The sequence below is a fragment of the Ooceraea biroi genome, chromosome 5 (assembly GCF_003672135.1).
Source record: "Ooceraea biroi isolate clonal line C1 chromosome 5, Obir_v5.4, whole genome shotgun sequence".
In the NCBI taxonomy this organism is placed as follows: domain Eukaryota; kingdom Metazoa; phylum Arthropoda; class Insecta; order Hymenoptera; family Formicidae; genus Ooceraea; species Ooceraea biroi.
In genome coordinates this window covers 4,200,417-4,220,481 of record NC_039510.1, presented here as the reverse complement: position 1 = coordinate 4,220,481, position 20,065 = coordinate 4,200,417, and the positions used below count along the sequence as shown (strand labels likewise).

Below are 20,065 nucleotides of genomic sequence, written 5' to 3'. Positions count from 1 at the left end.
TTTGCGTCTCGACGTCGTGCGCGCCGACAAAGAGCCGCGCTGCTTTATCTCACGTTTATCTCCTTTATCGCCGGTAACAACGCCTAAATGACGCTGCTGGCATAATAATATTGCGCCGAACAATGAACGCGGGCGATAACGTGAACAAAAAAGTGCGTCCCTTGCCGTACCGTATAGGTTAAGTCCAAGATTGTACCGAGCGAGGCGTGGGACACGAGTGTGTCTAATACCGCGCGAACCGTCCGTTTGCGTCCGGTTCGTGCAGTTTCCTGCGTTTGAATCCACTTCCTGATGAGCGAGGCGGAGGAGCCTCGTGCCACGAAGGAGAACATGATCCTGGAGGCGAAAGCCGCCCCGCGTGACGAGAACGAGAATGGCAGGGAAGAGCGCGCCCTGGACATTTCCACGTCGAAGATGATGCACGATGACCTCGTGAAGGAGCTGCTGGATCACGTGGCTGGCAGCCAGGCGATCTTCAAGAGCCAGCAGAAAGGAGAGCCCGAGCTGACGTTCGAGGAGAAGCGCACCATAGCCGGGAAGCTGCTGGGCAAGAGCCGGTGCTCGTTCCTGGCCAAGTTCGGGCATCACCTGAAAGCCGAGCACCTCGAGCACTTCGGCGGGAGCGAGGATTACGAGACGGTCTACCACGTGAACCGGCTGCGGCGGTACTTCAACAACTCCACGCGCCGCATCGACGTCAGGAACAGGAGGTACGAGGCGCTGAAGCGGCTGATCGAGAAGGGCGAGTACTTCAGCGAGTGCGAGATGATGAAGAGGAACCCGTTGCTGTACGAGCACCTGGTGGGCCAGTACCTGACGGACGAGGAGAAGAAGGCCAGGGACAGCATCGACACACGCAACGCGAATTACGTGGACATACTTATGGAGACTGTCGAGAGGGACACGCTGGAGAAGCGGCTGAAATCTCAGCAGAAGGAGGAGGACGAAGCTCTGGAGGAAAATGACTCGGATGAGGATGATGATGAGAATGACGATTGTGGTGATGCTAATGATAGCAGAGACAATGTTGCGTCCGACACAACGAACTCTGATAAACAGGTTCATGAACACTGGGGGACTTTAGATGAATCCTCTCGTTGTAAGGATAAGAAAATACAGAGTAGTAAGGTGCAGCAAATGATTTCGAGCCAAGAGATACAGTTATTTAGGCAAGAATTCGTTACGAACATGTATCAGAGTTTCCTGGATGGTAAAGATAGAGATTTCGATTATAGGTATATTTATTGTGCTAATCAATGTTGTAAAGTACTATATGGAAGTCCGGTTCATGCGAGTTATGCGTCTCTCACGTGTACATGTGGAAATATTTCATGAAAAGCGTAAATTAATACTGATATTAACACGTTTGCATTAAATGTCTTTTACAGTGAACTAAAATTTAAGATGTCTACATGTGTGCATGTTGTTTTAATAATAATTATAGAAGATGCATGATAAGTGGACTGTTACTTTAAATATCTGGATTGCATAACGAGATAAAAATTCTAAAACGTTTTTCAGGCATTTAATTGTAACCGTTTATACATTTTCTTTATTTGTTTTCCAGCACTGTGGACGACAATGAGACTTATGATAACGTGGAATTGAGAAATCGAGACGAGGAAGAGAAGTACTTCGATTCTGAAGAACCTGAAACCGTTCTTCCTTGTAACGAGCAGAATGAAAGCGAGTCTGAGGATGAGCTGGATGTATATATGAGAACACTGAAGGTTACATAATATTTCACACATATTTTTCAATTGCCTCGCTGTTAATGGCATTGATTCACAGAAGATTATTTATCCATTAGGAGCAGACTCCTACAAATCCACATTCTATGGATAATGAGAGTTAGCCCTGCATTTATGCATATTGAATAGCAATAAATATTTTTATCCACAAAACAGATGTCTTATATTTATTACATTTTTCACACAGTTGCATTGATCTTCTTTAATTTTTCAAACTTTTACAAATTGTACTTTTCATACTGCGCATATCATAGTGTGGGTGGACCAGTATTGGTCTACATTAGAAGTACAAAATCTACATTATAAACTACATTGGAGGTATGAAAATTTAATTAGTTAATATTCAAATTATAAAACATAAAAATTTGAAAGATTAAAGAGACAGTCTCATGGCGTTCTTATCACAGGGCGATTTATCTTCTGATTAGACACATGGCACATCGTACAAGTGTGTGCTCGGCGCGCCAATGAGCGGTTGTTTGTCGGAACTCTGGCGGAGTCGGGCGTATCTGGGTGTCTTGTCAGAGTGTCCGAGTTGCGACGAATAATTGTGTCGATTTTTCAAAAAGATGGTAAGAATTGAGCAAATCTGGGAGGCATGTTTCGCAGTTTCGCTGTTTCGCTGGCGTGAATGAGTATTTTCCCCTGGGCTCGACGCCGTATCGCGCTAATTATCGCATGGGAAATTAGCCTGCGGCGTCGTGAAGGTTATCTGTCACGAGAGGCTGGAAAATTGTTTCGTGCAGATCTTCTGAGGACAACGGTGGAAATATCATGCTCATTTTTTTAGTTCAAGAAAAACTTGGAATTTATATAAATCGCAAAAAGTACAAAGCATGATTCATATAATTTCATTAAAATTTTATCACGTAAACTCGAATATAACCTTTCTGTAGGCGCGACCTTTTTGATTAAAAGAATTATTTTTTAATAAATAATCAGATTTTAGTGCAATTTAAAGTGCCGTCATACAATTAGTTGTAGACGTGTATATGTGCAAATGTATCACACAAATAGCACTGGAATAAGCATTGTTAAATAGTGCTGCTTCAAGGGTCACATTTGCTTCTCAGTGTCTGTTCTGAATTAACGAGCAGATTATTGCTTGTTTTGTATTCCCGATTGATGTAATTCCCAGCTTAAGCATCTGTAGTGCATGCTTGTATTAGACGGCTTATCTGGTACTACCCGGTGTTCCTGGTAGGTATCTCTGTTTTTCTCGCAGCCAATGACGCCTGCCATAACGGGGATGGAGGAGCAAGAGAAGCTGTTGGAGGATGCGATCGGCGTCGTAAAAGTTCAGGCATTCCAGATGAAGCACTGCCTGGACAAGTCCAAGCTGATGGACGCGCTGAAACACGCCTCTACCATGCTGGGCGAGCTCAGAACTTCGCTTCTCAGTCCAAAGAGCTACTACGAATTGTGTATCCTTATCAATAATATAATTTTAGTCGGAAACTTAAATTTCAGTTAATCCGAGAATTAATCTGCAAACACTGGCTTTGCGTGATGCGTGCTTGTAAATATTTCTTATGACGATCATTAGACATGGCAATCACTGATGAACTGCGGCACTTGGAGCTTTACCTGCTGGATGAATTTCAAAAAGGGAGGAAAGTCACGGATCTCTACGAGCTGGTGCAGTATGTCGGCAATATCGTGCCCAGGCTGTGCGTGTCGCAGCGTGATGACCTTGCGATGCAGTTTTCTGAATGAAAAAAGTGCAATAATCTGATCAATGTTGCAGCTACTTGCTGATCACCGTCGGTTTGGTTTACATCAAAACTACCCCGGGATTAAAGAGGGATTTACTGCGAGACCTCGTGGAGATGTGCAGGGGTGTGCAGCATCCCCTGCGCGGTCTCTTCCTGAGAAATTATCTGTTGCAATGCACGAGGAACATCTTACCGGACGTTGCCGAGGGCGACGACGAGGACGGAACCGTACGTATCACGTAGTCACGCGAAATTATCCGTACGCAACGCATCATTACACCCGAAACTTCATTTTCAGGTTCGTGACAGCATAGATTTTGTTCTGATGAATTTTGCAGAGATGAATAAGTTATGGGTACGCATGCAGCATCAGGGTCACAGCAGGGATAGGGAGAGGAGGGAGAGGGAGAGAGAGGAGCTTAGAATTCTAGTGGGAACGAATCTCGTGCGGCTCAGTCAGCTGGAATCTGTAACGTTAGATAAATACAAGAAGGTACACTTATTGCGATTCCTTCATTCTAATCCGCCAGGTTTGTCTCGAGCGTTACCACGAAAACTACTGTTCGTAGCTCGTGTTGCCGGGGATCTTGGAGCAAGTGGTCAGCTGCAGAGACGCAATCGCGCAGGAATATCTCATGGAGTGTATAATACAAGTACGTTCCTTGAAGATGTTATTTTTTTATTCAAGCAAAGGGCGAGTACTAACGTCAACGTATCTGGCCACAGGTTTTCCCAGACGAGTTCCACCTGCAAACGTTAAACGCATTTCTGAAGTCCTGCGCGGAGTTACAGAACGGAGTGAATGTTAAAAATATAATTATATCGTTAATTGATCGACTGGCAGCTTTCAGCCAACGGTCCGACGGTGTAGGAGGTCCGGGTAGCCCCAGTCAAGTGCCGGGAATTCCACAGGACGTCAAGCTCTTCGACGTGTTCAGTGATCAAATCGCAACTATTATTCAGGTATTTGTTATAGAGATTTTCTTTATTAAACACATGTGAGAGTAGTCATTCGATGATGATTTGGATACTACACGATGCCTGAATTACTCCATGATCTTCGATACCAGAGAATTCCTTACTTTATCTAGTTTAAGTCTGAGAATGACGCGAAAAACTTTCCTGTCGCACGAGACTTGATTATATCTAGATTTTTATATTAAATTTATGTAAAATTCTCTGTTACAGACGAGGCAAGACATGCCGCCTGAAGATATCGTGTCCCTCCAAGTAGCCCTCATAAACTTAGCGCACAAATGCTACCCCGATCGAGTGGATTACGTAGATAAAGTTCTGTTCACGACAGTTCAAATATTCCAGAAGCAGAATGTCGACAAGTGAGCACATAAATTAACGTAATTTTAATATACATCGTACACATTAACATTCGTTTCTCTTTCAGACTCGAGTACAACAGTGCCGTCTCGAGAGAGTTAGTGAGATTAATGAAAATCCCTGTGGACAATTACAAAAACATATTAATCGTACTAAAGCTCGAGCACTACGCGCCACTGTTGGATTATTTCGATTACGAGGGCAGAAAGTCGCTCGCCATTTATATAATAACGAACATTCTGGAGAACGAAACGTTGATACCGGCGCAGGAGCAGGTAGACGCGGTGCTCTCTATGGTGTCCCCCTTAGTGCAGGACCAGCCGGATCAACCCAACATAGAGGAGGATCCCGAAGATTTCGCGGAGGAGCAGGGACTGCTCGGCAGGCTGATACATCACTTCAAATCGGAAACGCCGGATCAGCAGTACATGATACTGAGCGCTGCGAGGAAGCACTTCAGCACTGGCGGTAACAAGAGGATAAAGTACACCTTACCGCCCATCGTTTTCCAAAGTTATCAGCTGGCCTTTACGTACAAAGCGCTGAAAGACCAGGTGTGTGTAGACTTTTCTAGAGTGTGTAGACAAGATTGTCGAATAAGATGACCGAAAGCTTCTCTTCTGATTTCACAGGACGAGATGTGGCAAAAGAAGTGTCAAAAGATTTTCCAGTTCTGTCACACGACCATCACCGCGCTGATGAAGGCCGAGCTTGCCGAGCTGCCGCTAAGGCTGTTCCTGCAGGGCGCGATCGCGATCGGCGAGATCCGCTTCGACAACTTCGAGATGGTTGCTTACGAATTCATGAGCCAGGCGTTCTCGATATACGAGGACGAGATTAGCGACTCGAAGGCGCAGCTCGCCGCGATCACCCTGATCATCGCCACGTTTGAGCAAATGAGCTGCTTCGGCGAGGAGAATGCGGAGCCGGTGCGGAATCAGTGCGCCCTATACGCCAGCAAGTTGTTGAGGAAGCCCGACCAGTGTCGAGGAGTCGCTACTTGCTCGCACATATTCTGGTCGGGGAAATCCTTGGCCACGGCCGGGAAAGAGGTACGTCCTTAAACCTCGCCCGTCGACTTTCACGCCGTGTGAGAAGAGAAATCATGAGAAACGTACAATTCCAGATGCAGGAAGGTGGCAAAGTGTTGGACTGCTTGAAGAAAGGCATCAGAATAGCGAGCCAGTGCATGGACACGTCGGTGCAGGTGCAGCTGTACGTGGAGCTGCTGAACCATTACATTTACTTCTACGAGAAGGGAAACACAGCCGTGAGTCCGATTACGGAGTAACATAATTTAATTTTCCGATTTAATCTCGTCTGAATTTCTTTTTTTTTCATTTCTTTTCTCCTTTCCCGTTTTCAGGTGACCGTGCTGATACTGAACCAGGTGATCGCGAAGATACGGGAGGAGCTTCCCAATCTAGAAGCCAGCGAGGAGACGGAGCAGATACAGAAGCACTTAGCGAACACGTTGGAACACTTGAGGAATAGAATGGAGTCGCCGGATTCTGATGGACTTTCTTATCAAGGCCTAGTCCTTTAACGGCGCGAAAGCGGCACACTGTAATTTTGTATATAAAGAATTTCTAGAATATGGACAATATTTTGGCTGGTTGCGGCAACATCGATTAACGTCGATCCTGATGAAAGTTGATTTTTATTCTGCACTTTTTTAATTGTAGAAAATATTATGGCACGGCGATGAACGACGCGTGCGAACTACTGATTTCGGATCATTAATCATGATTGTTGTTGCAACTGATGAATATTTCTGGGATTATTTCTCAGTTTGTAGATTGGATGTTTAAATATCGAGTTGCCTACACGAGATTATTTGTTAATGATGTAATAATGGCGTACATATAATAATTAATAGAATTGTATGTATATTTGTTTTAATTAAAATTTACTATATATAAATCTGGTAATTTATTTTTGTTAAAAAATGCATAAATCAGCTCTCAAAATAATTATTTAAAAAAGATATACTAGCTAGATACTAAACGGTACCGGTAGCGTCATCTGTTGCACATCGTACAAGATAACAGCCCTGATAATCCACGATTTCCGAATTCTGACGGGCACGCAGGACGTCGAGGCACGTGCCAATTGCATCGTGCACGATTATTAGTTTACACTAGCTAAAAGTACGTATTTTTAGGACAAATGGGCAAAGGGCGGAAGAATAAACCAAAAAAGAACTTCGCCGAGAAGCGTCGCGAGAAGCAGAAGGTACAATTTTTCACTAAATGAAAGATGCGAGTGTTACGAGAGGTTATATTTACGACAGGTTATCCTGCAGTTTAGGTTTTTATGTTATATATCTGTACAGCTTTCAAGTATCATTACTCTTTTTCTCTAGAAAAAAGATGAATGGAATAATCCATCTCAAAGAAGCTATGCGGATATTGTCAGGGAGAACAAGGACTTTGAGCATTATTACAAAACGCAAGGGATAGTGCCGGAGGATCGTTGGGACGCGTTTCTCAGCACTATGAGGACTAACTTGCCGGTTGCTTTCCGTATTACCGGTTCGAAGGCTGAAGCTAAGGCTCTGCTGGAGATAATCAAGAGCGACTTCTTTAAAGAGATCTTGAATGCGAATCTAGATAGCGATAAGGAAGATTCCAGCGAATCCAAGCAGATATTACACAGCTTGCCCTTTTATCCGGAGGAGCTGGCTTGGCAGCTGCAGTTAACTAGAAAGGACATCAGGCGTTCGGAAGCTTATTTCAGGCTGCACAATTTCCTCATCGCCGAAACGAATAACGGCAGCATCAGCAGGCAGGAGGTAGTCAGTATGGTTCCTCCTTTAGTCCTGGATGTGAAACCTTCGCACAAGGTACTCCCCTTGAAGCCCCGTCGGACTCTATTCTATAAGGCAGAAAATTTCGACGGAGTAAAGCATGCAGTAAATTTCGCAGGTTCTCGATATGTGTGCGGCACCGGGCTCGAAGACGGCGCAACTCATAGAAATGATACACGCGGACGAGGGAAACATTCCACCAGGTAGGTTACAAATTAAAAGTGCCGCAAGAAACATCCATCGCGCGTACTCCGATATTCAAATTCAATTCCAGAGGGTTTCGTGATAGCCAACGATCTCGACAACAATCGCTGCTACATGTTGGTGCACCAAGCGAAGAGGCTCAACAGCCCGAACATTCTTATCACGAACCACGACTCGTCGATTATGCCGAACTTCACGATCACGAAACCGGATGGTACAAAAGGCATATTAAAGTAGGTAGCTCGACGTCATCCTGATTGCCTTCTCGTCAAGAATTTTCCGGTTGACCTTTTGTTTTCTGATAGATTCGACAGGATCCTCGCGGACGTTCCATGCAGTGGCGACGGTACTATGCGAAAGAATCCAGACATATGGTGCAAATGGAGCCCTGCTAATGGCAGTAATCTGCATGGGTACGAACAGTGTGATCTGTTTTAAGTTTTATGTATCAAATAATGATGTAAGGGAAATATTAATTTTCACTTTCTTTTAAAGAATCCAGTACAGAATAGCGAAGCGTGGCTTGGAAATGCTGGCGGTTGGCGGGAGGATGGTATACTCCACGTGTTCGTTAAATCCCATCGAGAATGAAGCAGTGCTTCACAGGCTTCTCTGCGAGACCGGGGACTCCGTACAGCTGATTGACTGCAGGGATTTGGTACCGGGATTGATATGCGATCCTGGTTAGTTTCGAAGAAGAGCGATATGTCGAACGTTCCGACAAGATTTCCATAAAACATCATATTTTGCACACAGGTGTCGCGCACTGGAAACCGGCGTCGAAAAATTTGCAACACTACGACACGTGGGACGACGTTCCGGAGCAGTGGCAGACGCAAGTAAGGCCGAAGATGTTCCCTCCGAACGCACAGGAAGCTTCCAAGTTTCATCTCGAGCGCTGGTAAATACAGAGCGAATCAGCTGACGCGTTGCATCATACCTAAACTAAACTGTGTTCTCATTCGTCAATTGTATTGTAGCATGAGGATATTGCCGCATCATCAAGATACCGGCGGCTTCTTCGTCGCTGTGCTGGAAAAGGTCAAGTCGCTGCCGTGGGAAAGCGAAGCTTCTGCGTTAAGTCAGAGTGTCCAGAGTTCAGGTGACAACGAGAAGGAAGACGAAGCAAAACTTGAAGACGGACCGAGGCTTGAGGACGAAACTGCACGAGACGCGAGGCTTTCGGAGAGCAAGAAAAGAACGTTAGAAGAGGAGAATAAATTGCGCGAGTCACAAAGGAAGCGGAGAAGGATCGCCGGTTACAGGGAGGACCCGTTCGTCTTCTTCAAGGATGAAACGGAAGATGTATGGCAGTCTATCAAGTGAGCTTTCCCTTTCACTGCTTAATTCACCATTATTTCTTATATAAATATTTGTTTAAGTAAATTGTTTTCATGTTGGCCAACGTGCTTTCAGAGACTTCTACGGCATAAGCAACGACTTGAACCCGCGATGTCTGCTGGTAAGATGTCACGAGGGAAAGAAGAAGAATATCTACTTCACGTCACCGGCGATTCGTGATTTAGTAACGTCTAACGTGGACAAAGTCAAAATGATCAACACCGGCGTCAAGACTTTCGTGCGGTGCGACAATAGGAACATGAAGTGCGCCTTTAGGCTCGCTCAGGAGGGAATGCAGAGTATCTTGCACTACGTGAGCGACAGTAGGAAGGTCCTGGTGTCGAAGGAGGACTTGATAATGCTCCTGCAGAACGACGATCCGCACACGCCACCTGAAATCGTGAAACTCAGTCCAGATACCCAGGAACGCCTGAAGGATTTCGGTAAATGCTAGTGAATAATGATGTTTAGCCTTACATACATACATACAATATGCACAAGTGTTGCTTGAAAAATATATTTCATTTAAGCGATCGGAAGTTGTATACTGTTATACAAAGAAGAGAAGACTGACAATCTAAACCCGCTGGATCTCCAGCTGGTGGGGTGGAGAGGTATAATGTCTCTCAGGGCGTACGTGCCTACTTGCGACGCGATTCACTATCTGCGACTTCTGGGCGCGGATTGCTCTAAATTTGGTAGGTGGAACGTAAATACGGTATCGTACCTCGTATCGTATCGCGGGAGGACACGGTCGTTTACTCACGCTACGTGATATTCTGCTGCAGAGAAAAACAAGTTCGAGGAAAATCGCGCGGCCGCATTAGCCGAGGACGCGAACAACGACGACAACGAAATTCAGGACCCGGAGAAAGCCGCGGTGGAGAACGGCGACGGCGTAGAAAAGTTTGACGACGCGGAAGCAACGGTCGAAACAACGAACTCGGACATCACGACGTAATCATACAAAATCCTGAGATTTTGTAACTTTTTTTAAACTCTGATCCACGTTATGCTTACTGTGCGCTACGAGTGTAATACTTAAATTATATTTTTTATTTATCGGGATTTAGATCTTATCCGATCTAGAAGATTAAGCATTGATATTGGTAATATCATTGTGTTGATAAATTGTACTACCATCAACTTGAATAAAGAACACGATCGTTTTTTTTAGGATAAAAACATTGACAGTGGAAGGATGATAAAATGATCATTTTTACTGCCCATTCTCTATGAGAAGTAACTATTTTATGAAATTACATGCGTTGCTTAATATCGTTTTTGAGCGATGAAGAGGAGCATTCCTTAATGTCTATCTTACGCATCTCGCCGTAGTATAGTACAAACTCCGTTACAAACGTGGCCGGATGCAGAGGAATCGTTAATCTTCAAATGACTGATGCTCCCGCAACGCATTTGACATCACTACTTTTAATAATTGATGTAGCCCCCCTCGCAAATGCCCTAGTATCAATACGATAACGATAGAGAGAGTGGACAACTCTTGTTAACAATATCTCGTGCCTCCTTCTGTCACCATACGAACTCGCTCGACAGCGTATCGCCTATTTTTCATTTCTCCTTAAATGCTAGGATCTCTTGCCCCAACTTACGATTAAAAATACTCGCAACATGGGCCGCTACGAATAAAGGACGGGTTCTGCTATAAAAATCATTTAAATATAGGTACAAACATGAAAAACGCTGGACAGCTCGTAACATATATATAAACTATAAAATAAATTAAATCAAAATCCTCCTAAGTTTCGTCGGGTCCCTCCGTCGGCTGCGAGGTTGACGCCTGATGCTAGTAATCCCTGCCTGTCGGCGACGTTAATTTGCCGCTGAGATTTTGCGAGTTAGTAGACTGCGATTTCGAACCTGGAATCATAGAGATAAGTTTTAGAATGAATTGTGTCGATATGCTTGCTTTTTATAACGAGAATATACCGCGAATGGTTATATTACAAAAGCTTGTTTTACAATATATATGATAATTATTGTACAATATTCCGGTGTATCCGGAACGAAACCGCACTTTAAGATTCACGCTACTCCCAAATCGCTGGCGACATTTGTCATTTTAGTTAGAATCTTCTTAGTTAAAACTCAATTTAAATTTAAATTGAAATTTAAATGAAATCCAAATTGAACAGCTAACTTCATGTCATTACTTCGTGCGACCTCCGGTCACCTCTTGTGCTCCTGTTAATTCCTGTTCCGCGACGCACAAATCTGAGACTCGCGTAACGCGCTTCGTGTAGTATAAAGCCACTCGACGTCTAATGAATACCTCATATTTTCATTAACCGGAGCAGAAGCATCATTTTATATTAATCATGACTGGCTTAAATAATTGCTCTCTTTTTAAATTACAGGTTTATTAAGACTTACAATTTTTTCCACCCTTGCTTCGTGGATTATTTATACACGGATGTTCTCCCATGAGATGTTCCCTCCACTTATTTTGATTCACCAAAGCCGAACAGAGGGGACAACGCTCGTATCCCTCGATGGGTTCTAAAATTAGAATAAAGAGTTAAATTTTCCAGGTATTTAAATAATTATGCTAATTATATCGTAAGTGATATCGGAATAATGAGGCAATGCGTTCGCATACTTGTGCACTTCTTATCTTGTGCGTGAGTCTCGAATGCATTCTCATGCACCGCCTGTTTACACGTATCGCATTTTACGTAATTACTTCTCATGTCGCATTCATCTGTAAAGAAACATTCATAAAATATAAGATGTAAAATTTAAGAAATGCGAGTTGTGTGTAAAAAAATCATTACTTTCGTCTCGCACATATTTTTTAAATATTTTTTCCCCAATATTAAATGTAACTGAATTGTATTAAATGTGATACTTACTTAATAAATGAAGATTCAAGTAGGAAATTTCTACGACTTGCTTACACGCTTCGCACTTCGTTAACATAGGACAGGTCCTCCAATAATGTATGTTCAGACCCTCTTCCGAATATACTTGACCCTTCGACAGGCAAAATATGCACATTCTGACAAACGAGACAAGCGTCAGAATAACTCCCCGTTGACAATGCGATTGATTAATTAATTCGCGTGGTCACTTACTTATCCCCCTTGTAATCGGTGCTGTTCTCGGACGGAGACGTGATACTCGTTGAACTGCCGGTGCTCACGACCGGACTCGACCTCGAGGGCGACTTGGTTGAATTAACAACATTATTTTCCGTAGATTTATTTCGCGTCGGGGTCGTTGTCGCTTTATGGGTGGACTCGGCTTCCTTCTTTCTCTGCAATCGTTTGCATGATCGTGAACTTGCGATCGAGATCGCCAACGTGAGGTTTAATGCGATCAGGTGTGTTCACCTACCCATGGACGCTCACAGGGGGAGGCAAGACTGAGCATTTGCCCCCCCCTGGAATCAGCAAACAATTAAATTTGTTCTTCCTTGAAATAAAGAAAAAAGATGCCGGATTGCAAACGTAACGCACGCTTACAGCATCTACCTTGTCGCGGTGAGAAAGCATTACCAACCAAAAAGGTTTACTACCAAAAAGTGTATAAATTTTAAATTATAAGTATTTTAATTCTGGAAGTAATATTTTGAATCATGCCCCTCCCCCCTGAAAAAATCCTGCGGACGCCCATGCACCTACCTGAAGATCGATCCGATCAAACTCGTGGAAGAGCTGACGATACAGCAGATTCCGTCGTGTTATGTCGTCGTCAGGTGGCAATTGCTTTCGCACCAGCCGCGGGTTCACCTTGTACACCAGCACGAGGATCCTCTCGGAGACCTTCCGCACCGCCTCGGCCGAATGGTGCAGACCGGAAGAACCTAATTCGGATAACGTCCGACACGTCAGTCCGCTACAACAATTACAATACCTTATCAGAGTAATTGCGTGTTAATAATCCAGAGTCGATCTTGAGGAAGGACCTCTGCGGATCGACTGGATGGGCAGGGAAAGACCGCGCTTCGATGGCAGAGGTCCCCGTTTCCTCAAAACGTCTGGTAATTCTCATGCGAGTCGTTCTCGTGCGTGCACTCTGAAGATATCGTTCAGAATCACCTTTGTTTCTCGGTGGAGATGCCGTGGCTCAGTATCAGCTGCTCCACCATCTCCAGTTGGCTTAGCGCCTGCCTCTGATGCGTGCTGCTGTTCACTGGTCTGGTCAGGTGCACCGGGATAATGTGCAACTCCCGCACGCACTTGCAATCTGCCATGCTCAGAATCGTGTGCACTGCCATGTTGTGTATCCTTGGCGAGGTGTCTCCGGATTTCGTCAGGAGTTCCGGCAGCAGGCGCTCGACGCTTCTGGCTATCTCCGCCGAAGACACCCTGGAGGATTTGTCGTTAAATGAAAAGTTGGAGTTGGATGGAAACGGCAACATATTTTTTTATTCATCACGCATTACGCATTGGCGACGTAGTTCTACGTCGTTTTAAAATCTATAGCTATCTATAGTACAAAGCGTTCAGCTATGGACGCTTGGAAATTGTAGGCGGCGTCCAGCTAAGGCTCTCGCGTCAGAATCACCGGCTGCGAATGTGTTAAGAAGATGAGCTTACCTGTCCGCGGCGAACTCGGAGAAGAAGAGCCTGATGAGCTGCGCGGCCAAGCTGTACACGCTGAAGACCTTGTCCCTGAGCGCCCTGTGCAACAGCAGAATAGCTGCCCTGGCTGTTTTATTCGGGGAATGTTTCGACACCTGCTGATCGAAGGTCTTCAGCTCCTCCTTCAGTTGCAGCAGTCCTTCTTCCTTGTCCGTGAACTGCTTCGAGTAGAACTTCTCCACCTGCGTGCACGCAATCGTTGTAATTCGCCTTTAAGTAATGTTTCAACGATTTCATTACCATGTCCATTCCGAAGACCGCGATGGGCAAAGCGGCCTGTTTCTTCTCCCGATCGTTGAGTTTCGAAGTGACTTTCGTCTCTGCATTGTCCAAGTGGCATTCCCTCGTAAACTCGTTCGTGTGCGAACTGAAAATGAATGTCGGTGAACTTTTACATATCATGTTTCGATGACTACAACGGTGTTTCCTCGATGCGAGGATTTCTTACTGTCTGAGAGCGGGGATGGTCCTCTCCTCGTAAGCTTCGTAGCTTGAGCGAAGAGCTGGGCCCGCCGATTTAGTTTTCCGCCTGAGGGACCCCTTGTTGCAGTTGCTCTGCCTCTCGAGGATACCGTTAGTGGCATTGTCGGTTACCTCTGGAGGAAATATCACAAAGATATCATTGTTACATGAAATTATGTAAATTCTAAAAATTGAGATCGTGTTAGAGTGGTCGCGCCTTCTTTAATTACTCTCCAATCGTACCAGGACTGTTAGTCTTCTGACGTAATGGCGATACTGGTGGCTGATGTGCGGGACCAGTGGGCGACAAGGCACCATCGCGGTTCGGCGGAATGACCAGTCTCGGGGGTGACGTCACGTCATCGGGCAACGCCACTGCATTTGAGGTACACGTGTCAGACGTCGACTCTTTGTCTTCCGACAGGTTGTTCTTCTCTACTGGCTGCATCAATAATTTCTGGATTAACAAATTTGATAGATTAACATCGACTTTTCGTCACCGCGCTCTGCTCACCCCGTGAATCTCGAGTAGATTGTGTATTTCCAGCGACTGGTAGACCTGCTGCCTGTATTGCTGAGCTTGAGCCTTTTTAGCCTTGGCTTTGTCGTAGTCCTCGAGGGCTATCGCGTACTTCTTCTCCAGCTCGTATTTGCCCAGGCGTTCGCCCGCCTTTTTCAGGTTCTCCATTGCCACCTTCAACTTGGACGCGTACTCGAATCTCTCCTCTTCCACGGCCAGCAGCTTCTTCGCCTCCATCTGTCTAATGATTTTGGCCACTTCTCGATCGACGTACATCTCGAACGCCAGATCGTCGTAAGGCGAGGTATAGTGCGGATTGTACGGAGCATCACCTTGTCCGGACATTTCTTGACCATACGGTTCGCCAAGTATATTTATGGCGATGAGACCAACCTGAGAAAAAATAATTTTAGAATTCTTTGCCTCGAAATTTGCATAATTTTAGCTATCTCTAGCTTATTTTAAATTAACAAATTTTTTATTTAAAAATTTTGTTATCAACAGTTCACGTTCGTCATACCTGACAATAAGTGTTGTGCGCGTTAGTGTGCGGTTTGTGCAGCCTGAGCTCCAGCGACAACGCTTCTGTCTCCGGAAGAGCCACGCTTTTCAACTCCCTGCTCTTGTAAAGGGTCGACGCGTTGTCGGACAGCGTGATGTAGCCCAAGTAACTGAAGTCTGTCGAAGTGGATGCATTTTCCTCTCTCGTCGTCCAGATCTCCAATTTCTCGGCTGCGATCAAAGTACATTCGTGTTTCATGCGAAAAATTCACGGTGAAAATTTCCATTCGGCTGTAATCCGGTTGTATCGAAAGCTGGCACGATTCTCTTTTGCCGGTTAGCAATTTCTGCGTGATTTCCGGCGGAATGAGGAGGAAGAGACGCGAGAGAAAGAAGGGGATGATGTAGCCTCGGGAATCACGGAAAGCAGGCTCGTTAATTCGATTTTCATTGTCAGCAAATTGCTTTTCAACCGGAACGTCGTTTTAACGGGCAATGAACGACTTTAATCACGTCGAGAGGGAAAACTGCTTTCCGTTTAACGTTATTTTCCTCCATTTTTCGAAAGATAAATTTAATCGCGGTACGCACAAATAGCGGATTATGTTTTAAGACTTACGAATGAGATACTGATGTGCGAGGACTTGTATTCTTGTAAGCTTCGTGGGACTATGAAGACGTAGAATGAGTTCCTGAGGATACGTACAGTTTCTTGCACTCTGCCAACCCCTCACTGTCGGTCCGTGAACGTTGAGTTCTAGCGACGAGTGTCTGTCTTCCTCGCCTTGAAAGTGGATTTCAAGATGTATTTAAGAGTCTTAATGATTTTATCACAAGATGGCAATATGTATAAAATTATTATATTTTATTATATTATATTTCAGAGCAATTGGCCATTATATTTTACTTTTAAGTACGCATATTTTTTTATCGTTTTCTCTCAACCGCTGCTTAAATGTTAAACTGAAGCAAAAATTATTCTTATAAGATTAACAATAATATATAATTGCTTTATATGTACGTAGTTTTATTATTTTATGATAATAAAACCAAATATTTATTTGCAAGCATTCCATTATAATATCAATCGAGAGTTGAGTGTCGATCGAGCATGCTCGTGCGGAGTTTCTTGCTGTACTTTACGTTACTTAATTATTGATACACAGTTGCATGGTGCTGGATATTACTATATTGATAGCTTCCTCGAGCTTTTCTTTTATTACAGTCTGTTTTCATTCGTGTTTTTATCACAACCTGTTTTCAGTCGTGTTTTTAGCATTTATGATTGCCGGTTTCCGGCAGAAGTATATCCGTCCGCAATGTTAATGCGTTTGTTCCTTAGACTTTCAAAATATGTCTTTCAAGAGAAGCAACGCAATAGCGTCACGCGATGCAGCAGTTTTCTGCGCGACTTATGACTATATAAATAGTTAACGGAATATACGTTTCACGGTCGTACCGAATTCGTATCACTCTGTGCTTGCAACATCGTTGAGAAATTTTTTTTAAAGACCATTTTTTGCATCCGACACAAATTATTCATATCTGCCAGATTCGCGAGACACGTGCTGTCTAATAGAAGGATTGCGGAAAAATCAATGTATCCGAATATGTGACGTGAAGGAGAGAGAGAGAAAGGTGCATTGAAACGTGGCGGTCCTGGCGAAATTGCGGCGTGCCATCGAGACTGGAGTAAATTGAGGACCACACAGACCTGAGCCGCACAGGGTACATTTCAGAGCGTACTGAGAGGGAAATTTTGAAAAATTTTGATTTTGTGTATAACCGTTTCCAAGATATTGATCAAATATTTCAAGCATCCAAAGTATTCTAAAAATATTAATTAAATCCTAGTTTTCTTTAAAGCTAATCTTTACGAAACCAGCCATAAATTGCGATCGTGATATTCTTGCTCATAATAACACCCCACGTTAAGCAGTTCTCGCACTACTTGGATTATCGACATAGGCCGGTGACACTTTTTTTGACTGAATTATTAGATCCACTTAATTTCACTAAAACGAAATTCATATCCAAGCAATTCCAGTCCTTTTCCGATCACCGCCCGAGGTTAGCTTGCAATTTATTTCACAAATGTGGCCGCCTTACTCGTGGCGTAGACGACGTTGAATCCGACTTTCCTGGGCATATTGAGGGCTGCTGAGGGCGACGATTGTCAAGACGAGCGACTAAGCGACCGAAATGTTAAACTACGAAAAGCGCACGAGTGAGCGAGCCAGAAGGAACGGAGGGACACGTCAAAATCTAAAAGGCACAGCCATCTGCAAGCTCGATAAAGGGGGAGCTTGCAAGTTTCACCCCGGCGCGCAGGTCACCCCACTGGCCATCCGGCCGCGGCGAAGCTTGCGACAGAACTGGCTTCGTGCTGGGAACGCCGTCTCCGTTTCCGCTGACGGGTTGAAGGATTTTCCTGCGAAAAGGCATGCGTGTATTCGCGAATGTGCGACGTTTTCGCACACGTTGCTCTGCGAAATGCGACGCAGCTCGTATAAAAGAGGCGCCACCATGTCGCCATATCGATAGTGGTTTCCGTGTAATTGCTTGGTCTTGGAAAGAAAGAGGTGAATTTAGAATCGGAGGTTTAATAGAAATACGTTTCCATCTGCTCGTGAAAGGTCAAGGATTGACTCCGTGATAATTAGATTAGATTGCCTCCTGTTTCTTCCTATTTTTGTCTGCTCGTGTTCCTTCGCGCGAGCGCTCCGGAATTAAAAATATATCAGCCTCCTCGGTTGCGTGCTTAAAAATATATCTTTCACACTAAATTATTGATCTAAGTAATTAACACGAGGTATTAGGTTGTTGAAATATAAAATTAAAGTTTTTAAATTTAATTTTTAATTTAATATAAATTTCCTTTAACTTATTCTAATTTAAATACTGTTTGTTGAATATAATATTTGAGAATTCTCAAAATAAATTATCTTTACGAAAACTGTCGCACCTTGCAATTTATTTCTTACGTCACTATCTAGTTGATAAACTTTACTATACTTTACTCGCCTCTTGCATTGTATTTAAGTCTGCCGAGTCGAAACATAGACTGTGATTTCATAATGGATCAATAAATGGAGGTTGCGTGACGTCAGAGGGTGCGGCAAGGGTTGACGAGCCCACGAGTATCGCTGTATACGCACGCTCCTTTTCACCATTCGTGGCCACGTGTAGGCGCACGTGTCACGTTAAAGTAACTTTGATTCTTTCCGCGCAAAAGTACATACCCCATGCAAATATTGCATGAAAATATTTGCATGATAATCCGGCATGATTTAATGACGGGATACCGTCAACTTTTAAGGAGACTCCGAGAGACGTACATGCTTTGTCCGAGTATTCAAGGCACTCGTCACGATTAGGTCATTTTTGCGGCAAACGTGCTTTTGAATTCAAAAGCATAATTAACACTATATAAAATAGTATCGTAATAATTTATTTTTAGAAAAACATTATTATACTTTTAAATATATATCGACATTGGTTTAAATTAATAGAAAATCTGAAATATGTGTGACCAGGATGGTCGACATTATCCTAAGGGAGGAACAGGATTTTTATTTATTTAAAGGAATGTTTTGTGTGTACGTGTGTGTGTGTGTGTGTGTGTGTTGCAAGTATGTTCGGTTACGTAGTGGCGAAGAGATACAATAGACCTTTTACAAACTGGAAGATTTCTGAACCACCTAATTTTGACTGCCCATACACCCTGTCCACGAATGTAATTGGCACCTCTCCTATCGTGCAATTGAGTTGCCTAGCTCTTACTATCATTTCCATCTGGAACACGTATCCCTTCGATACGCACGACTGTATCAACTTCTCCAGCACGTCCTTTTTGTAAAGCCTGCAATGATAAAATCGGAAGACACTCGGGCCTCAGCAAAACCGTAAGATCTCGCAAGGTCTGAACTGGATCTATAGAAAGATTCACCACCTGAAGCTACCGGTGAGATCGCTTGCGCCAGGCCTCAGCAGGATCTGTGTCAGGAAATTTGCACCCCTGCTGACTAATTTCCTCTTGAAGTCCCAGCCATAAACACCGGCGCCTTGCGCGTACCTGGTGCCGCTAACTACGTCCAGGTCGAGGTACCGCTGCAGCTCTGCCATTTTCGGGATGAATTTAGGCTGCAAAATAGAACGCATTCTGTTTTACGGAAACACTTGACGCGTCATTAAATAACAATAGTGTTTTTTAACGTGATATGTACATGATGGGACAAGTCGGCGTCCATGATAACGATGAAGTTCCCGGTCGCGTATTTGATCCCGTGCATGTACGCGGTCCCCAGACCTAGTTTCTTCTCTCTGGGTTTCAAGACTATCTTGTCCTCGCCATAAACGCGTTGCAATTGTTTCGCCACGTCAAGAGTTCCGTCTGGAGAACCATCATCAATCACGATGACCTCATAGGCGAGCTCGCTGTAATGTCGCACATTTTCTTTCACTTGATGATTTTTTTCACGCATCCATGTGATTGATTTCTTAAATTTAGCTTTTTTTATTGTTAATCGTTTCAATTGTTTACGAGGTTATGCAGATAATCTAGTTACCTCTCCTCCATGTATTTCACGATAAGCCATACTATTATCGGTAGGTTCTCCACTTCGTTGTAGGTGGGAAGTAGGATGGAGTACTTGTCATTTTTGCAGAGCTCTTTTATGTCCCTCTTCACCTGTTCCTTGTTTACCATTTTGACAGCTGTACAAAAAGAAGTGACGTGTCAACGAGCAACAGCAACCGGTCAGGGTCTGCTTGGTCTGCTTGGTCTGCTTCATCTGCTTGTCTGATATGTTCCGCCA

The 20,065-nt window shown here is 44.0% G+C and overlaps 4 protein-coding genes across 11 annotated transcripts; 2 read left to right on the top strand and 2 right to left on the bottom strand.

The window, feature by feature from the left end:
• Positions 1–6,720, top strand: LOC105287621 (vacuolar protein sorting-associated protein 35). Of its 3 annotated transcripts, XM_026969788.1 has the most exons (13): positions 1–1,235; positions 1,568–1,730; positions 2,977–3,175; positions 3,298–3,421; positions 3,499–3,694; positions 3,765–3,959; positions 4,036–4,119; positions 4,193–4,429; positions 4,655–4,803; positions 4,869–5,355; positions 5,434–5,853; positions 5,928–6,071; positions 6,168–6,720. In XM_026969788.1, the coding sequence occupies exons 1-13, from the start codon at positions 292–294 to the stop codon at positions 6,345–6,347; spliced, it is 3,522 nt and encodes a 1,173-aa protein (XP_026825589.1). In that variant the 5' UTR covers positions 1–291; the 3' UTR covers positions 6,348–6,720. The 3 variants fall into 3 exon arrangements, with proteins under 3 accessions (XP_026825589.1, XP_011351564.1, XP_011351563.1); XM_011353262.2 differs by lacking the exons at positions 1–1,235; positions 1,568–1,730 and adding an exon at positions 2,219–2,323; XM_011353261.3 differs by lacking the exons at positions 1–1,235; positions 1,568–1,730 and adding an exon at positions 2,241–2,323 and having other exon boundaries at positions 2,956–3,175.
• A 103-nt stretch (positions 6,721–6,823) lies between these two features.
• Positions 6,824–10,335, top strand: LOC105287624 (tRNA (cytosine(34)-C(5))-methyltransferase). The gene is made up of 11 exons (XM_011353269.2): positions 6,824–7,036; positions 7,167–7,646; positions 7,729–7,813; positions 7,885–8,047; positions 8,120–8,227; positions 8,310–8,497; positions 8,571–8,715; positions 8,795–9,136; positions 9,231–9,598; positions 9,686–9,853; positions 9,944–10,335. The coding sequence occupies exons 1-11, from the start codon at positions 6,971–6,973 to the stop codon at positions 10,114–10,116; spliced, it is 2,286 nt and encodes a 761-aa protein (XP_011351571.1). The 5' UTR covers positions 6,824–6,970; the 3' UTR covers positions 10,117–10,335.
• Positions 10,336–10,387: 52 nt separating this feature from the next.
• On the bottom strand, positions 10,388–17,637 carry LOC105287623 (centrosomal protein of 104 kDa). 5 transcript variants are annotated; one of them, XM_011353263.3, is made up of 15 exons: positions 17,358–17,633; positions 15,868–16,032; positions 15,268–15,479; positions 14,742–15,140; positions 14,471–14,684; positions 14,214–14,361; positions 14,006–14,132; positions 13,721–13,947; positions 13,220–13,489; positions 12,803–13,034; positions 12,254–12,435; positions 12,032–12,177; positions 11,779–11,880; positions 11,553–11,678; positions 10,388–11,039 (listed from the first exon to the last, which is right to left on the bottom strand). In XM_011353263.3, the coding sequence occupies exons 1-15, from the start codon at positions 17,395–17,397 to the stop codon at positions 10,966–10,968; spliced, it is 2,664 nt and encodes an 887-aa protein (XP_011351565.1). In that variant the 5' UTR covers positions 17,398–17,633; the 3' UTR covers positions 10,388–10,965. The 5 variants fall into 5 exon arrangements, with proteins under 5 accessions (XP_011351565.1, XP_011351567.1, XP_011351566.1 ...); XM_011353265.3 differs by having other exon boundaries at positions 12,803–13,016; positions 17,358–17,632; XM_011353264.3 differs by having other exon boundaries at positions 14,471–14,669; positions 17,358–17,632.
• Positions 17,638–18,474: 837 nt separating this feature from the next.
• On the bottom strand, positions 18,475–20,055 carry LOC105287625 (probable dolichol-phosphate mannosyltransferase). 2 transcript variants are annotated; one of them, XM_011353270.3, is made up of 4 exons: positions 19,817–20,055; positions 19,475–19,685; positions 19,201–19,391; positions 18,475–19,110 (listed from the first exon to the last, which is right to left on the bottom strand). In XM_011353270.3, exons 1-4 carry the CDS (start codon positions 19,954–19,956, stop codon positions 18,891–18,893), a joined length of 762 nt encoding a protein of 253 aa, XP_011351572.1. In that variant the 5' UTR covers positions 19,957–20,055; the 3' UTR covers positions 18,475–18,890. The 2 variants fall into 2 exon arrangements, with proteins under 2 accessions (XP_011351572.1, XP_019889920.1); XM_020034361.2 differs by having other exon boundaries at positions 19,475–19,747; positions 19,817–20,008.
• Between the last annotated feature and the right edge of the window lie 10 nt (positions 20,056–20,065).

Coding starts and splice junctions, on each gene's coding strand:
- LOC105287621 (XM_026969788.1), top strand. CDS start 292: ATGAGCGAGGCGGAGGAGCCTCGTGCCACGAAGGAGAACATGATCCTG. Junction 3,695..3,764: donor GCGACGACGAGGACGGAACC/GTACGTATCACG, acceptor CTTCATTTTCAG/GTTCGTGACAGCATAGATTT. Junction 3,960..4,035: donor CGTTAGATAAATACAAGAAG/GTACACTTATTG, acceptor TACTGTTCGTAG/CTCGTGTTGCCGGGGATCTT.
- LOC105287625 (XM_011353270.3), bottom strand. CDS start 19,956: ATGGTAAACAAGGAACAGGTGAAGAGGGACATAAAAGAGCTCTGCAAA. Junction 19,686..19,816: donor GTGAAATACATGGAGGAGAG/GTAACTAGATTA, acceptor GCGACATTACAG/CGAGCTCGCCTATGAGGTCA. Junction 19,392..19,474: donor ACGCCGACTTGTCCCATCAT/GTACATATCACG, acceptor TCTATTTTGCAG/CCTAAATTCATCCCGAAAAT.
- LOC105287624 (XM_011353269.2), top strand. CDS start 6,971: ATGGGCAAAGGGCGGAAGAATAAACCAAAAAAGAACTTCGCCGAGAAG. Junction 9,599..9,685: donor GGAACGCCTGAAGGATTTCG/GTAAATGCTAGT, acceptor ATTTCATTTAAG/CGATCGGAAGTTGTATACTG. Junction 9,854..9,943: donor CGCGGATTGCTCTAAATTTG/GTAGGTGGAACG, acceptor ATTCTGCTGCAG/AGAAAAACAAGTTCGAGGAA.
- LOC105287623 (XM_011353263.3), bottom strand. CDS start 17,397: ATGCCCAGGAAAGTCGGATTCAACGTCGTCTACGCCACGA. Junction 14,685..14,741: donor ATCTACTCGAGATTCACGGG/GTGAGCAGAGCG, acceptor TTGTTAATCCAG/AAATTATTGATGCAGCCAGT. Junction 13,035..13,219: donor ATCTCCACCGAGAAACAAAG/GTGATTCTGAAC, acceptor TACTCTGATAAG/GTATTGTAATTGTTGTAGCG.